At 35.3% G+C, this 19091-nt stretch overlaps 1 protein-coding gene across 8 annotated transcripts in view; it reads right to left on the reverse strand.

Annotated features, from left to right (window-relative positions):
• Positions 1-19091, reverse strand: part of FKBP5 (FKBP prolyl isomerase 5) — a 161936-nt gene that overhangs the window by 72579 nt on the left and 70266 nt on the right. For 5 of the 8 annotated variants that reach the window (XM_044005565.1, XM_044005568.1, XM_044005569.1 and 2 more), the window contains exons 3-4: positions 16337-16462; positions 13158-13302 (exon numbers count right to left, since the gene is read on the reverse strand). In XM_044005565.1, coding sequence (XP_043861500.1) covers positions 13158-13302; positions 16337-16441 — 250 coding nt within the window. In that variant the 5' untranslated portion in view covers positions 16442-16462. Of the gene's footprint in view, positions 1-13157; positions 13303-16336; positions 16466-19091 lie in introns of all 8 variants that reach the window. The other 3 variants (XM_044005567.1, XM_044005573.1, XM_044005572.1) reach the window with 1 other exon arrangement.

Raw genomic sequence — 19091 nt, forward strand, 5'->3', positions numbered from 1 at the left:
AGGTGTTCCTAGATGAAACAGTAAAAAAAATAATTAAGTCTTTGAAAATAAAGTAAGAAAGGTAAAGGAAAAAATAGAAAGAGAAATGAGAATGATGAAGGAGGGTCATGAAAAAAAGTCAACAGCTTGAAAAGCCAAATTGGCCAAATGGAAAAGGAGTTACAAAAGTTCTCTGAAGAAAATCATTGCTTAAAAATTAGGATTGAGCAAACAGAAGCTAATGACTTTATGAGAAATAAAGACACAATAAAACAAATCCAAATGAATAAAAAAAATAGAAGGCAATGTGAAATATCTCCTTGAAAAAACAGCTGACCTGGAAAATAGATCCAGGAGAGATCATCAGAAAATTATTGGACTACCTGAAAACCATGATCAAGGAAAGAGCTTAGACATCATCTTCCAAGAAATTGTCAGGAAAAACTGCCCTGATATTCTAGAAGCAGAAGGTAAAATAGAAATTGAAAGAATCCACTGTTCACCTCCTGAAAGAGATCCCAAAAGGAAAACTCCTGGGAATATTATAGCTAAATTCCAGAGCTCCCAGGTCAAGGAGAAAATATTGCAAACAGCCAAAAAGAAACAATTCAAGTACTGTGGAACCAAGATCTAGCACCTTCTACATTAAAGGATCAAAGGGCATGAAATATGATATTCCAGAGGGCAAAAGAATTGGGATTACAACCAAGAATCACCTATCCAACAAAACTGAGTATAATCTTTCAGGGAGGGAAATGGGACTCCAATGAAAAAGAGGACTTTCAGGTATTTGGTTTTTTGTTTGTTTTGTTTTGTTTTTATGGGGCAATAAGGATTAAGTGACTTGCCCAGGTTCACACAGCTAGTAAGTGTCAAGTATCTGAGGCCTGATTTGAACTCAGGTCCTCCTGAATCCATGGCCAGTCCTTTATCCACTGTGTCATCTAGCTTCCCCCTTTCAGGTATTTGTGATGAAAAGACCTGAACTGAATAGAAAATTTTATTTTCAAATATAAGACCCTAGAGAAGCATAAAAAGGTAAACAGGAAAAAGAAATTAAGAGGGATGTTAAAAGATAAAACTGCTTACATTCCTACATGGGAAGATATGTCTAACTCATAAGAAATTTCTCAATATTAGGGCAGATGATAGAAACAAATTTAGACAGAGGGCACAGGTGGGAACTGATTATGAAGTGATGATATCTCTAAAGCATTTATTTTTTTATCTTTTTTTTTTTTGTGGTGTGGTTGGAGTTGGGTAACATGCCTAGGGTCACAGAGTGGGTGGAGTGTCTTATGTCTGAGGCTGGATTTGGGCTCGGGTCCTCCTGGGTCCAGGGTGGGTGCTTTGTCTACTGTGTCACCTAGCTGCCCCACGATGACATCTTTAGGGTAAAATTGAGGGGTGAGAGGAATGCATTGGGGGAGGGGAAAGGGGAAATGTAGAATGGGGTGAAATCCCACATGACAAAAACAGGAAAAGGCTTATGGAGTGGGGGGAGAGATGGGGAAGGAACAGGGCAGTGAATGAGCCTTACATTCATCAGAATTGGCCCAAAGAGGAAATAACCTACACATTCAATTGGGTGGAGTAATCTATCTAACACTGCAGGAAAATAGGAGGGGAAGGGGATAAGGCGGGAGGGCAGATTGGGGGAGGGGCAGTCAGAAGCAAATCCCTTTTGAGGAGGGATAGGGTGAAAGAAGATAGAAAATAGAGTAAATATCATGGTGAAGGGAATAGGATGGAGGGAAACAGTTAACAATAGTAACTGAAAAAAATTTTGAAGCAGAGGCAAGAATAATGTAAGATGATGATGATGACTGTTGATGATTAGATGAAAATGGGGATTGATTGATGACAATGTAGATGGATTGATGATGATGATAAAACATATGGTACTTACTTTGCTGGGCTATTGTGATGAAAATTCTTTGTCAGGTATAAGGTACTATATAAATGTTATCTATTACTATTGTTGCAAGAATCAACCCCATGGGTTTATTGTAAAAAAAAATCTCTCTTTAAAGTACTATGTAAATGTAGTTTACTATAAAATGATGAGCAGGATGCTATCAGAAAACCCCAGAAAGGCCTACATGAGCTGATGTCATGTAAAATGTACTGTATACAAAATAACAGCAATACTGCAAGATGATCTGCTGTGAATGACTTGCTTATTTTCAACAATGCAATGATCCAAGAAAACTCTGAAGGTCCTATGAAAAGTACAATACATCTACAGAGAGAGAACTGATGGTGTCTGAATACAGATTGAAGCATAATTTTGTTTGTTAGTTCCTTTATCTTAAGTTTTGTCTTTTTCTGTTTTATTTCACAACTTGGCTAATGTGGAAATGTTTTGCATGACTGCTCATGAATTGCTTGAGTTCTTGCGGTGGTGAGGGAGGGAGGAAGAGAATTTGGAACACAAAGTTTAAAAGAAAATTGATGTTGGGGCAGCTAGGTGGTGCAGTGGATAGAGCACTGGCCCTGGAGTCAGGAGAACCTGAGTTCAAATCCGGCCTTAGACACTTAACACTTACTAGCTGTGTGACCCTGGGCAAGTCGCTTAACCCCAATTGCCTCGCCCTCCCCCCCCCCCAAAAAAAATTTATGTCAAAATTTGCATTTACATGTAATTTGGGAAAATAAAACTTAATGGGAGAAAAAAAATGTTGTATCTGTTCTGACTGCTTCATCTTTCCTGTCTCTCTCCTTCTCCTCCAGCCTCCCTCTTCCCTGAGACATAATACTGAAATCAGTGCAATTTAATAACCCTACAATGGCTTCTGAGTGTTAAATGAAAGGAAAAGTCAATTGATGTTGCAAACTTTATTGTTGTCTTATTTTATGAAATTGTTACAACCACCCCAACCATCAACATTGAGGCAAGACCCTCCACCAGCAAAAATATTATGAAGGTTCAGATGATGGCTAGCATTTTTTTGGGAATAAAGCATTTTTAAATTAAGGAACATACATTTTTTAAAAAGACATAATACAATATATTGCACACTTAATAGACTACAGTATAGCATAAACATAACTTTTATATGCACTGGAAAACCAAAAGATTCATGTAACTTGCTTTACTGAGATATTTGCTTTATTACAGTGGTCTGGAACTGAATCTACAATATCTCCAAGGTATGCCTGTATTATAAAGTTGAACAGCTTTGAAAGACTTAGGAACTCTGATGAACACAATGACCAAACACAATTACAAAGGATTCATGATGAAACACGCTACTCACCTCCAGACAGAGTTGGTAGTATCATAATACAAAATAAATAAAAGACACTTTTAGGTTAGAGGCAGCAGCAGTTGAGGGGCAAGAGGTAAATCATGCCAAAGGCAGTGCTTGAGTGGAGGGAAGGAAAGGAAAAAGAGAAAGTGAAAAGTGAAAGTGAAAGTGAAAGGACACAGTTTTTTGAGGTAGGAAACTAGAAGCCAGGAATTCTAAGAGATGGAGGTGAGGAAGGAATACATCCCAGGAATAGTGGATACTCTGTTCAAAGGTACAAAGAATGGAGGAGATAAAGTACCTTGTGTGAGACTGGACTTATTGGCTGGATTGAAAAGTGTCTAAAGGGGAATAATATATACTAAGGCTATATAACACCTCCCAAGGAAATGAAAGAAAGAAAAAAAGAGACCTATATTTACAAAAATAGCAGAGTTGGGTTGTGGGGTTTTTTTGTAGCCAAAACCTGGAAACTAAGAGAGTGTCCTTTAATTGGGGCATCACTAAACAAATTGTGGTATATAAATATAACAGAACATTATTATATCATAAGATATTGTAAAATGGGCAGTTTCAGAGGAACGGAGAAGCCTTTTTTGAACTGATATACAGTGAGAGATGTAGAAGAACAATTTATACAAACATCACAATATAGAAAATGTTGAAAGACTAGAACTCAGATTATGTCTTTAAAAAAATACAATGTACATCCCTTAATTAAAAAAACTTTATTGCTAAAAAAATGCTAACTATTATCTGAACCTTCAGTGTATTATAATCTTTTTGCTGGTAGAGGATCTTGGTATTCTGACCTGTTAGTTGTCCTTCTCTGCCTTGTCTCTCCATGGTTTAGGCATCGAAATCATATTTGTATTGTTTAAAGAGACTGGAATAAACTATATCTGATTACTTACTGCCTCAGGGAGGAGGGAGAGGAAGGAGAGAAAGGAGGATAGAGTTTGGAACTCAAAACTTTAAATAAAATGTTTATTTTAGAAAAAAGAGACGGGAAGGATCCCTTCTTTTCCCATTTTTGAATATATTAGTAATAGAATTAATTTCTCTTTGAAAGCTAACAGAATTAACCTACCTAGTCCTGGAGGATTTTTTTTCCCTTGGAAGTTGATTAATGACTTGTTCAGTTCTTTTTTCTGATATTGGGTTTAAATAGTCTATTTCTTATTTTGTAATCTGGGTATTGTGTATTTTTTATAAATATTTTATATTATAAAATATAATTTTTTGTAACTATTCATCTATCTCCCCTAAGTTATCAATATATTAGCATAAAAATTGAAAAAAATAATCTGACAATATCCTTTATTTCTTTTTCAGTTGACATTTTTGCTATAAACAACTTAGTTTTCCTCTCCCCTTTTAAAATCAGGTTAATTACAAATGTTTTAGTAGTTTAAAAAATCAGTTTCTACTTTTATTTATCAATTGATATATTTTTGTTTTCAATTGTGAATAATCTTTTCTTTAATCTTAATAATTTCTACTTTGTAATTTGAAGATTCCTGATTTGTGATTGTTAAAAGTTTTTAAAAAATTGTATGCCCAGTTCACTGATTTGTTCCTACTCTTTTTTGTTGATAAAAGTGTTTAAAGATACAAATTGTCCCCTTTGTCATTTTCTTTGATGAAATTTTTCAATGTTTCAATAATTTTTCATTCACCTACCAGTTCTTTAGAATTATTTATTTAATCTCCAACTACTTTAAAATTATTTCTTTAAGGATACTTTACTGAATACAGTTTTTATTTCATTATGATCAGTAAATGATGTGTTTACTACATCTACTTTTCTACATTTTTTGTTAAGGTCTTTATGTTTTAATACATCATTAATTTTTTAAGGTACTATGTAAACTTGAGAGGTATGTAAATTCCATTATATTCACACTCAGCAATTATCAGAGATGCATCATCTTCAATTTTTCTAAAGTTCTATTCAGGTCTTAACTTTTCCTTTTTTATCTTTTGGTTAGATTTGTCTAGATCTTAAAGGGGCATATTAAGATACCCCACTATTAAAGTTTTATTACTTATTTCTCCCTCTAATTTAATTTTTCCTGAGAATTTAATTGACATTTTATTATATGCATATAAAATATTATTATTGTTCTGTTATCTATGGTACCTTTAAGCAGGCAGTTATTTATCTGCTTATCTCTTTTGACCTTATTTATATTTAACTAGAGATTTACCTGAACATAAACTCCTACCTTTGCTTTTTTAAGTTCAGGTGAGGCACAACAGATTTTGTTCCAGCCCCTAATTTTAACACTGTGTGAATTTTTGTGTTTCAAGTGTGCTTCTTATAAATAACATGTTGTCAGATTCTATTTTCTAATTCATTATGCTATCTTCCTCTATTTTATGTATTAATTTATCTCATTTAGTTTCATAAATATTACTTTTTTGTACACTTTCCTTTTGTAATTTTTCCTTTCACCTCATTCTTTACAAATAAAAAAGTAATTGAAGAGAAGGAATTTCCCAGACACTTGGGAGTAAAGAAACCTTTTCTTCTCTCTTGCAATTCTGTTTCTTCCTACCCTAAGCCTGATCCCAGGTTTTTACTTTTTCTTCTTTTCCTTTTAATCCCTCCCTTTAAGTTCCTCCCTCCAATATTCAACTTTGCTTTGTTTATGACTATTCCCTTATATATCTTGCCTTCCTAAAGCCCTCTTTACCCCTTATTTGTCCCTGTCCCTTGTTTCCTCTTTGATTTTAAATATATCTCTATGCCAAAATCTATTATTATAATTGTGTTCAACAGTCCTTTATTTAATTCAGATGAAAATGAGGTTCATGGGATGCCCATTACCTCCACTCATTTCTCCATGATTATGTACTCTTTATCTTATACACTTATTATGCCGCAATGATTTCCTTTTCCTTTTTCCTTTCCTCCCCAGTATATTACCCTATCTTTTAAATTTTTTAATCCTTTCCTAAGACAATTAAACAAAACCAAACCACCCACACACCCTCTGTTAGTTTAACCTTTCTTTATGACTTAAAGATATTAAGATGTTTGTGTCTTACGCTCCTCAACATGTAAACAACCCATCCTCACATATTCTGTTTTAAATGAACAAATATGTATACCTTTTTATCTGTTTCTCTTAGCACCTATATTTCCATTAGAGACAGCTACATAACACAGTGCTTAGAGTGGTGGACCTAGAGTCAAGAAGACATGACTTCAAATCTAGCTGACTGACCCTGGCTAAGTCATGTAACTTCTGTTTATCTCAGTTTCCTCAACTGTAAAATGGAAACAATAACAAGACATACCTTGCGATTTTGTGAAGATCAAAGAAGATATTTAGAAAGCCCTTAGCACACTGTCCAGCCATGTAGTCAGTGCTATCTATATAAATGTTTATTTCCCCTTCCCACTTCAAAATATTTATTCAGTTCTGGATGTTTCATCAGGAATGCTTAGAAATCCTCTTTTTCCACTAAAGGTACACTTATTCTCCTAGTTAGTCAGATTATGCTTAGCTTTGTCATATAGGTTTATCCTTGGTTGTAAAGCTTTATCTCTTGCCTTTTTCAATATATCATCATATTCCAAGTTCTCTCTCTCTCTCGCTCTTGCTCTCTTTCCTTTTCTTTTTAATAGAAACTATCAAGTCCTATGTAATCCTTATTGTGGTTCGTTGGCATTTGAATTCCTTCTTTTTGGCTACATGTACAATTTTTTCTGAGCTGGAAGCTCTGGATTTTGGCTATGCTATTCCTGGGGGTTTTCATTTTGGAGTTTCCTTCTGGAGGTGATAGGTAGATTCTATTTTTACTTTGCTCTATGGTTCTAAAATTTCTCAGCAGTTTCCATTAATAATTTCCTGAACTTTCCCACCCCGCCCCCCCCCCGCCCCACGATCATAGTTTTCAGATAGTTGGATGATTCTAAAATTATGTCTTTCCTTGACCTGAGTTTCCAGGACAGTTGTTTCAAATATTATATTTCTTCGATTTTTTTCTTTTTTTCAATTTTGGCTTTCTTTTGATATTTTTGGTTATCTTATTCAGTTATTTCCAAAGCATTCAGTTCTTGAAAAAGGTTTTCCACCATCTGTTCTAAGGTGTCAAATTTCCTTACCATACTTTTCTTCCTAGCTTTTCCATTCTCCATTTGTTTCATTTTCTTTAGGTATTCCTGATGTTCCAAGCTTTACATGGACTTTTTGTGAGACCACTGTCTTCTTCAGGGCTTAAAATACTTATCCCTGGAAGTCTCTCAAACCGAGTATTTGGAGTTTTCCTTGGTTTTCTTAAGTGGAGAGACTAGGAAGTGGCCTGCATTTGGGTCAAACTCCACAAATGAAAGTTGAGAGTAGGGCCTTGCCTCTACTGCTATTTCAGGGGCTACTCCCATGTTAGATTCTTGCTATACACTTCAGGGAAGGTTGGACGATATTTTGCCTAAGGTCTTTCTCAGTTTTGGGACCCTACCTTCAATCCTAAGAGGTTGGTTTTTCTGCTTTTCATCTCAGGCCTTAAGAGTGTTGTGCTGTATCAACCAAAATGCCTTTGTAACTGCTCTCTCAAGTTGTGTCAGGATGAAACTTGGGGAAGTTTTGGGCTGGGCTCCCCCACTGTTTGGTCCATGCAGAAAAAGCCATGCTGAACTGCCCAAAACACCACAAAGTCTCTCTTTTGCATCCATGTGTCTAGGAAAGGTTCAGGCTGGGCTTGGGTGCTTCCAAGCTCAAGCAGTGAGTGTTGTAACTGCTCCAAAGGCTCTAGGGGCTACACTTCATCCTTGCCCTCTATGCTTTCTTTCTGCACAACATGTCCCAGCCTGCTACTCATGTTGCAGGACTCTGGAAAGGTTCCCTCTATAGATTCTTGTGTTGGGTGAAGGCGTCCAGAAGTGATTCTATCTCCTAGTAGACTAGTGTACATCTAATCCCCAGTAGAGTATGTTCAGGGGATCAGGATCCTTTTCATCCTAGAACACTTCCATTTTCCCATCTAAACCTAAATTTCTTTTCAATAGGGAAGTTTGGAAGAAGAGTAGTTTTAGGGGGAAGGATAACAAAACCTTCTTGGGATATGTTGAGTTTGAGATTCTTATAGTATTTCTAGTTTGGAAAGTCCAAGAGGCATTTGCTAATGTAAGCCTAGATCTTGGGAGTCATTCATGCTGGATATATAGATATGTGAATCATCTGCTCAGAAATGATAATTAAATCTGGGAGCTGATGAAGTTACTGACAGAGAAAAAGGAAAGAAGAGAGCCCAGAACAGAGCCTTGGGGGTAAACAACACAATTAGGGGTTATTAGATGGATGATGAACACATAACTTTTAAGAATGAAAAGGATTTGTCAGAAAAGTAGAAGAACCAAAAGAAAGTAGTATCATGAAAGCCTGGCAATGAAGTCAGAAGTAAGAATGGGGAAGACTTGGGCATGTTTGAAGGAAGGTAAAAGAGAAACTAAACATGAGAGAAAGAGGAGATGACTGAGAGATAAGTCAGCTAGAGAAGAGAGAAGGGGATGAGATTGAGGGCATAAATATAGGGACTGGAAAAGGAGAGAACTGGGGGTAATGACAATGGATTTTGAGAGGAAGTGAAAAGTAATGTGCTCAGCTGAGAAGGTGGAAGGGGGAGGTATGGGAGGGGTGAGGAGACAGAAAAGGTTTGGAAAGGTTCTTTGGGGAGACAGAGAATCAATCATGGTGCAGAGATGAAGTGGAATGCAAGAGCAGGTCATGGGATCTGAGGAGATTGAGGAACTTGGAGGCTAGAGGGTTTGAGAGAATGTCAGTAAGAATATCGAAGTCTCTAAAAATAAGGGAAGGAATTGGGGAGAAAATGAAAAGAGTCAGGTATTGAATTCCTTAAGAAAGGAGGGAGAGTAACTAAGGGGGAAGAAGACAAGAGCCACCATGACCTACATAGAGCAAAAGATTTCAATAGAATGAACTTGAAAGGAGGAGCAGTTACTTAGTGATGGAGATACCTAAATCTGGAAGTGGTAGGCAGAACTAAGTAGTATCCCAAATCCCCTTTTAGGATAAGTGTGATGGAGTTTATAAGAAAAGGTACAGGGGAAGCTAGATGGCACAGTGGATAGAGCACTGGCCCTGGAGTCAGGAGTACCTGAGTTCAAATCCAGCCTCAGACACTTAACACTTACTAGCTGTGTGACCCTGGGCAGGTCACTTGACCCCAATTGCCTCACAAAAAGAAAAAAAGAAAGAAAAGAAAAGGTACAACCCATGCCAGAAAGGATAGCAAAAGATGAGTATCATTTGGTAGAAGCTAGGTCTCTATCAGTGGAAGTCAATGAAAAGAATGAGAGGAAGAGGTTCAGAAAGCAGGAAAATTTGCAAATTATGGAATGGGAATTCCAGAGGGCAGAGTGGAAGGAATAGATAGAGTTAGCATGTGATGGTAACAAGGTTGAGAACTTAGGTGACTGGAAAGATGGTAGTACTCTTGACTATAATGAAGAAATTCAGATGAAGGATGGGTTTGGGAAAGGGATAATGACCTCTGTCTTAGGTTGAATTTGAGATGTTTCCAGAAAATATAGTTTGAAATGTCTAATTAAGCAATTGGTGATATAGGATCAGAGGATAGAAGACAGCCTATAGCTGAGTATATAAATCTGGAAGTAATTAACATAGAGATGATAACCAATAAGGCTACCAAGTGAGAAGAGTATAGAGAGAAAAGGGGGGTCAGAACAGAGCTTTGGGGATATTGTAGATTTGAACTAGTTAATCTCAGTGTCAAGACTAAAGTTAACTAAAACAGTTAGGGGGTATGAGAAATGATGAATGAGAAAAGGAGACTAAGAAGTGGTCAAATAGATAAGAGGAGAACTAAGAGGAAGAAAACAGTCTCAGAAAATTCAAAGATGGTAAGACTATCCAGGAGGAAGGTGTTCAACAGTGTCAAATACTAAAGAGAGGTCAAAGATGATGCTTTGAAAAATAGGTCATTAGGTTCTACAATTAGGAAACTATTGTTGACTTTGTAGAGTGCTATCAGTCGGGTGATAAGACCAGAAACTAGAATGCATAGTGTTAAGAAGAGAATGAGGGAAGAGGAAGTGGAAGCTCCAGGCATAGACGAATTTTTCAAGGAATTTAGCTGAGAAAGGGAAGAGAGATAAAGGACAAAAGTTAGTGAGGATGATGGGATCTAGTGAAAGTCTTAATGCAACACAAATCTATGTGTTAAAATATGGCATACTGGCAAGACTTATAGGAACTGATGTATAGTGAAATGAGCTGAACCAGGAGAACATTGTACACAGTGACAGTAATATTGTTTGATGAAGAACTGAGAATGACTTAACTATTCTCAGCAATACAATGATCCAAGACAATCCCAAAGGACTAATGAATGATGAAGCCTACTATCCACCTCCAAAGAAAGAGCTGATAATGATGGAATACAGACTGAACCAGGCTATTTTTCACTTTCATTTTTTCTTTTGTTTAAGTTTTCTAGTAAAAAATGAGGAATATGGTAATGTTTTACATAATTGCACATGTATAACCTATATCTGATTGCTTACTGCCTCAGGGAGGAGGGAGAGGAAGCAGTGAAGGAGGGATAGAATTTGGAACCCCAAACTTTAAATTAAAATATTTATTGTTATTAAAAAATAAAATAAAATATGGCATAATCTAATTTTTTTTTCTTTCAAAGAAATACATGTTGTTATGGTAATGAAAATATGTCTTCTGGTAATGAAGAAGCACATCTAAGGCATACTGGAACATATTAGCTTACTTGCAGTGCGTGAAGGTATTTGAGGTTGCAAGTCATATACAGGTCTATTTATTGGGAAGAAGAAAGGAAGGTTTGCTTCTTTGTAAACTTTCTTATGTCTTTAAAAGAGATTATAGAAAGTTAGAGCTATAACAGATCTTAGGGAATCTTCTATTTTACAGATATGGAAAATAAAGCCCAAAGATGTGAGGTGATTTGCCTAAGATTACACATGCAAATAGTGATAGCTAGAATTAAAACCCAGGTCTCAACTCTCAATCAGAATTCTTTCCACCATAATACGGAATTCTGGAACAGGTGGTTAAATATTTCCCTTTTCCTCTAGTTAGCATTTTTTTAAAAGGGCGATTAAAAAATTCCCTTTGTTTAAATCTTTTTAAAGTTAAATTTAAAGTTTAAAGTTAAATTAAGGGGGCATATCTTTATCAGTAAGTGTACCATTTTCTTAGAGAATGTGAAGATGAAAGAAAGAAAATAGAATTCATGGATTCTACATGTTAAGACCTTAGCTATGAAAGGAATTCTTTTTTTTTTTTTGGCCAGGCAATGAGGGTTAAGTGACTTGCCCAGGGTCACACAGCTAGTAAGCGTCAAGTGTCTGAGGCCAGATTTGAACTCAGGTCCTCCTGAATCCAGGGCTGGTGCTTTGTCCACTGCACCACCTAGCTGCCCCAATGAAAGGAGAAAAAGTCCTGTATTTGGAGTCAGAGGACTTAGCTTCAAATTTTGGCTCTGACACTTACAAGCTGTATAAAACTTTGATCAAAGCACCACTCCTTGTTGATCCTCAATTTCTTCATCTGCAAAGTAAAATCACTGAACAAGATGACCACTAAGGTCTCTCCTGGCATTAAAGCTATGATCCTATGATCCTGGGATATAATTATTTTAATTATGCTTACCTCCCTGAAGAGACAAATTCTATGGAAAGAAGAGGTATAAAGAAAGGAAATGCAAAGGGTAAAAGACCAACATACTTTATGGTTCTATCAATTAAGAGACACATCCATGGTTACAAGAACCAAAATGAAACAAGATATAAATTTGACCATTTTAGTTAGTAAGTAGAGAGAAACTGAATATATTATTTTTGACAATTTTTTTTTCAGGAAAAATGTATAATCTACTAAATTAAATAAGGAAGCAGAAATTCCTTTTCATTCTACCTTGGCTGCCATGTCATTCAGGCATAAAAATACAATGAAGTACTAATTTAACTATGAAACTGCCAATCCTACAAACTGAAGACAAGAAAACCAAGCACAGGATATAGTATGGGTATCTCTGTGCCAAAGTGCAGAAAGGACCATCAAAGGCAATTAGAAAGGAAGAATAGGATTGGAGATGGAAGAAGTCACCAGAGCATACACTTCCTGGTGCCAATGTAAATGGTAAATGGAGGATCAGTGAGGGTTTCAATTGATCAGTTTTTCATTTAGCACTTTATTCCTCAAGTGGAGGATGGGCTATCTCAATACTTAGCTTGGTGTTTAGCAATTCTTGTGCTTGGGCCAAAGACTTTAAATTGCAAATTCTAGGAACTTAGGAGAAGGAAGGGGCAGTAATGAAACTCAATAATGAAATGATGGTGGTTATGGGAATTTCCATTTGTCCCCTACCACACCCAATCTGGGAAAAAAGTTCAATGAACTTCTCGTGGGGATAAGAACTATTTCAGCCTATAGAAAGCAGGAACCACTACCACCACCACCACCATCATCATCATATCCAAATACTAGCATTTATTAGATATACAGGGCTAGCTTTACTATAACTATTTTCCCTCTTCTTGTCAGAAGAAAAATTATAGAACTAATCAACTGCTTACATTACATTTTCTCTGAGGAGAAAATAACCACCATGCCTAAGATCCTAAAATAATCCTACTTTAGTAAGGTTAATCTCCCTCTACTCCTCCTCCCATCCAAATCATCAGTAAAAAAGTTTAAGAAGTGTATCTATGGGGGCAGCTAGGTAGCGCAGTGGATAGAGCACTGGCCCTGGATTCAGGAGGACCTGAGTTCAAATCCGGCCTCAGACACTTAACACTTACTGGCTGTGTGACCCTGGGCAAGTCACTTCACCCTCACTGCCCCACAAAAAAAAAAAAAAAAGAAAGAAGTGTATCTATGACTCAGAAGAATGCCCTCTTACCTTTGCCAAGACTGAAGACAAATGGCTCATTTCTATCACGACTGGAATCAAACTTTTTTCCATTAGACAATTTTCCTTTATAATGGACATAAACCTTGTCTCCAATCATTGGCGTTTCCTCATTATTCCCCACTCTTTTTACAATCTAGAAAAGATAGACATCAAGAAATAAGTGTTTCTCTACTTCCAATCATTAAATAGGGGTAAAAAAGAAAGGTAATCAGCCATTTTTTTTCATCCTGTAGACAAAATTATAGTTAAACCACATTAGAGATGAGTATCTGTCCTATTTTTAACAGCTTTTACCACAACCTTACTCAGCAATTTTTGCCATCAGGAAATTCTTCCTTATAGCCAATTTAAATCCCTTATGTTGCAGTTTAAGCTTATTTCAGATTGTACTGTTTATTTCCAAAGAAGAGTCATCAATCCTTCAAGTTCTACTGGACTTATTTCCTCCCTTCTCAAAATAAAATCCCTCCAAATCAAAAGACCAGGGAGTTGGTTCCTATACAATTTGAGTCACAAAACAAAACATTCAAGGACATCCAAGAAATGCCTAAAACAAAGCTCCATTGCATTATTTCTCTTTACATCCTTCACCAGCCCAAACACAGCAGCTTCTGACTGCAGATTCTCCCAGTGGGTTTCAAATTTCAGAGAAGTCCAACTTCCTGGTATGACTGGTTATATTTCACATTAATTGAATAATACACACACAACATGTACAAGGGATTAACAAAACTGTACAGTATGATGCTGATCAACTTGTTTTCTAGTAAAGGAAATGCCAAAAGAACGCTGAAAAAAAAAATTAGGAATCATAAAATCCATAATATTTATTTGTTTTGTATTTGGCAGAGGAGGCTGCTCTTGGGTTGGTTTTGGGTCAGTTCTGGGAAAACAAAATAGATTCCAGCTGTGTTGGGGGTGTAGTTTCTTCTGTCAATCATGTATACAAAATTAATTATTCTTCAGTAGACAACACTTATATAGGGCAGCTTATATGGCAAGGAGGATAGAGCACCAGGCCTTAAGTCAGGGAAGACTCATCTTCCTGAGTTCAAATCCAGCCTCAGACATTGATTAATTATGTGACCTTGGGCAAGTCACTTCAACCCCTTTGCCTCAGTTTCCTCATCAGTAAAATGAGCTGAAAACAGTAAATGGCAAACTACTCCAAAACACCAAATGGGGTTACAAAGAGTCAGACATGACTGAAAAACAACTGAATAACAACGAAGATAACACTTTGGCTTATATCTTTTCTGAGGAGTAGAACCATCTGAAAACAGTAGTGATTTATCTTAAATATTTTTTTTTCTGAAGCATGAACCGATCTGCTATTTTGCCAATTCAAGATCTCTGAGATTCTGGAAGAATAGAATCTTTACAGTCACTTCAGAGCTTTTAGGGGAAAAAAAGTTTCACCACATTAACCTGTCCAATTAAGATATTCTATTCATCACATTCACAGATTTACAATTCAGATGGAAAAATTTGATCTGATCTTATTTATTGAATGTCAGTTAAGTGTTATTCTGCAAGTATCTAAACCTCTAAGTTTCTAGTCTTATGATCTTATGCTTAGTTATTGACAGCAGAAGTGTGTCAAACACTTCCAAGTGGAGCCCAAACCAGATTAAAATATAACAGAAATATTTAACAAAATAAATTTAAAATATATAGATCATAGATAATGTTAATCTGTGGTTTTTTAAGTCAATATGCAACCAGCAGGGATCCTTATGTACAGTTTAGTGGCCTTGTTCCTATTTGAATTTGAAACCATTGCTTGGCAGAATGACTGATTATGAAGCAGTAGGTTAAGTAAGAATTCCTAGCCTGAAACTTCAAACCCTGAGAAAATTTTAAGGGCCCAGAGATCATTTCATTAGTTTTGCCTCAGGAAAGGCTAAGACAAAAGTCTAAGGCATTCAGCATTTGCTACTACATATAGCCCCTATCAATCTCCAAAATTTGTCTTTGTACAAAAAGTTAATAACAATACCCATATATGTATGTGTGTGTGTATATATACATATATACACACACACATACACACATACATATATATATATACACATGCCTATTTATATGTATATGGGAAGAAAATTAAGAAATTAATAAAACTGGACAAAACTTTTTCAGAAAGATCTCCATTTGCTTTGACTGAAGACAAGAAGATAACCAAATTGGTTAACCAAGTGATTCCAAATGAAGTATAATTAATTCTCTATCAGCAAAATTGTTAAGAATATTAAATCAATTGTGCAAAATGACTGTACGTAACAGTAGGGTACTGGGCAAAGCATTAACTAGGTAAAAAACTAAATTAATGGGGCAGCTAGGTGGCACAGTGGATAAAGCACTGGCCCTGGATTCAGGAGGACCTAAGTTCAAATCCAGCTTCAGATACTTGACACTTAATAGCTGTGTGACCCTGGGCAAGTCACTTAACCCTCATTGCCCCACCAAAAAAATAAAATAAAATAAAAATAAATTAACTAGGTAAAAAACTGTTCTAGACGCACTGTTAAAAAATTTTAGCCATGTAACCTTAAAGTCTCTTATACCCACCCACTCAATTTCCTTATCTATAAAATCAAGATAATATCCACAACAAGGGGTTATTGTGAGCTTCAAATGGGATGATGTACAAGCATTTTAAAATTACAAAGCACTGTAAAATGTCAGATAATATTAAATATAGGGTGGGATGGAAGAGTTAAGTTCAAAGGAAAGTTGATTATTTGATTGAATATCAAGAATTCATTCCACAAAGGAACACCATGTGTAAATATTAAAGCTCACTGATTTTAAACGTTGCTAAATTTTTCCCTTTTTAAAAATACATTTTGCTTGAAACTTTCTCTTTTTGTAATTTTAATAAAATTATATAATTCTCAAAGGGGCTGGGAGTGGGGGATGGCTCTTGCTTACCAAGAAAAAAACTTAAGAAAATTTTATTTTTGTGGTAGACAAAACATATGAAATGCGTTTTGGTATTTTAAAACAAATTCACTGATGCTTTTTTTTTTTTTAAAACACTATAGACATTTTTTGATGTCTTTCTTGTCCTCATGGACACTCTCTTCTCACAAACAAAAATGGTTAAGGAATACATACTCAGATACTGCATACAACATTTCCCCCTACATTCTTCCTTAGGGATTTACCTTTAGGACACCTCGGTCTTTTTTGGGAGTAATGTCCTCTCCTCGTTCAGCAAGAGCCACTACTGGATTCTCTCCATCATTCTTGGTGGTCTCATCGGTAGTCATTGTCTTTTATAAGAAGAATCCCTACTAAGAAGAAACAAGCATATTTTGAGCTAGAAAAAAAAATTACTTCATTGTTCAGCTTGGAAGCAATTTTGAAATATGAACCCATCTCACCTCTGTTCCTAGCTAATATCTGACACTTCTTCATTGGTACCAACATGTTAGTCTTTACTCACATAATCAAAGCATATCTCAGGTCATAAAGTCTAAAGTGTACATAACTAAAAATACCCTCTATAACATTCAATAAGCATAAGATCAGGGACATATTTAAGGTATACATAATAAAGTTCAAATACTTATTAAGGGCCTACCTATATGCAAGACCTTCCATTGGAGATTTTCCTCTAAGCTAACATCAAAAAGGCTTTATTTTCTTTGGGACTGGTCATCCAAATAGTTCTGGGTTGACTTATATGAACTATTGTCTAGAGTTTATGACTCTATCTTACCCACAAAGACAGCATGATGGATTTTATCAAACGTTTAGCTAAGGTTTACATAAACTATTTCTATAAGCACTGCCTAAATCTAGTAATGATGTCAAAATACAAAATAACATTAGTCCGGCATAACTTGTCCTTGATAAACTCATGCTGATTGGCACTTGGGTTATTACCATACATCTTTCTAGATAGTCACACATTACGTTATTAAATAATGGAAGGACTTGCCAGGAAGGACTTCTGGAAAGATGGCTGCATGGAAGGTAATACTTAAGGCTAGCACCTCTAAGCCATTTCAAAATAGTAAGAAATACATTTTTTTTAAAAAGCAAAGACAACATAGATAAGAATTTATGAGAGGAAAAGCCTCAAAAGATCGATTTTGTAAAAAGAGAGATAAGTAAACCACTAATAAAGGTCCAAACACAAATAAATGTTATAGTGAAAGAAATTGATGTGAAAATCTATAATGAAAATACTTAGTAGAACCCCAGAAGCTAAAACAGATAAACACAAGAACCTAGAACAGTTCTAAAGTGAAATAAGGGAATCAAATGAAGAAAATAAAGAAAAAAATTAGGTTAAAAAATTGAGCTCTCCAAGAAGAAACAAAAAAGGCAAAGAATACAGAATTTAGAAGAAACAATATACCATTTCTTCAAGACAGCAGAGCTGAAAAAAAAAGATATCAGATTTAGAATTTTAAAGTGTAGATGTGGAGGAGAAATTCAGAGAATAAAATCAAATGATAAACAAGATTGGAACAACACATGAAAATTCTACAAGTCAAGACAACTGACTAAAGAAAGAATATGAATATACAGATTCATAGGATTTCTAGAAAAGCAAAATTCTAGAAAGTGTGAATATCATACTGCAGGAAATTACTTGAAATAGAGGACAAAATACAGATTAATGGAATTCACAGAAGACTAATAAAGAAACCCCATATTTATTGAGAAACATCATGATCAAGCTTCAGAATTTCAACATTAACAAACATTACAGAAAATCATATTAGTTGTATTGGACAATTTGGACTGCTTTTTTGTTATATAAAGGATTTATCCAAAAGAAAATGAGACAATTTGCATTTCAACATAAAATATCCTCTTAAAATTGAACTTAATAATCAATGAAAGATGTACTTTTAGCAAAAGCAAGTAATTTAAGTTGTTCTTTCAGAAGAAATCAAATGGAACAGGACCTTTGACAAGCAAACACATAGTAAGAAAAGACCAAGAATAAAAATCAATGTTTACAAGCTTCTTAGACTAGACAAATATATTGCTTTTTAAAACTCTCATTTTGTTTGCGGTTCATTAAAAGAAGAAAAAATATCTTAGCAACTTTAAAGGAGTAAGGCAGCGGAGGTTTAAAATCAGGGTTCCTTCCCCTAGGCGGGTTGCCTGCCAAGGCTAACGAGCCCCACCTGCCCGAAATTACAGTACTAATAAAATATCCAAAGATTTGATGCTATGCACCAAGTTACCAAGGTGATTTTTTACAGAATTAGGCAAAATTATAATAAAATTCTTATAGAACAAAAGCCAAGAGAAATAGTAAAAAAGAAAACATCCTATATTATATTTAAACTACTAATTAAGGGGCAGCTAGGTGGTGCAGTGGATAGAGCACTGGCTCTGGAGTCAGGAGTACCTGAGTTCAAATCTGGCCTCAGACACTTAACACTTACTAGCTGTGCGACCCTGGGCAAGTCACTTAACCCCAATTGCCTCACAAAAAACAAACAAAAAATACTAATTACAAACAGATTAAGTCAGTCAGATCTTGAAGCAAATGTTTATAACAACCCAGTATGCAGTAAACCCCCTAAGAGAAATTATAGGTGAAGGGATTTTATTTTTAAATATCGGTGAAAGAGCTCTATTTTTCAACTATTCCACAGAAAAACTGGCAGTGGTTTGACACAAAATGGATTCAGATCAACATATTATGACATATATCACAATTAAATCCAAATAAATAAAATATAAGAATAAGGAAAATGTAGCCATTAAAAAGAAGGTAACTGAAAGCTTTATTTCTCAGAACTATGGGCATGCAAAGAATCTATAATCAGTCAAGGAAGAAAGTATATTATAAAGGATAACATTTTTATCATATAAAATTTAAAAGCTTTTGTACAAACAAGATCAATGCAGCTAGAATAAGAAAAAAGATATTGGAGGCTAGAGGAAATC

The sequence above is a fragment of the Dromiciops gliroides genome, chromosome 4 (assembly GCF_019393635.1).
Source record: "Dromiciops gliroides isolate mDroGli1 chromosome 4, mDroGli1.pri, whole genome shotgun sequence".
NCBI classification, from domain to species: Eukaryota; Metazoa; Chordata; class Mammalia; order Microbiotheria; family Microbiotheriidae; genus Dromiciops; species Dromiciops gliroides.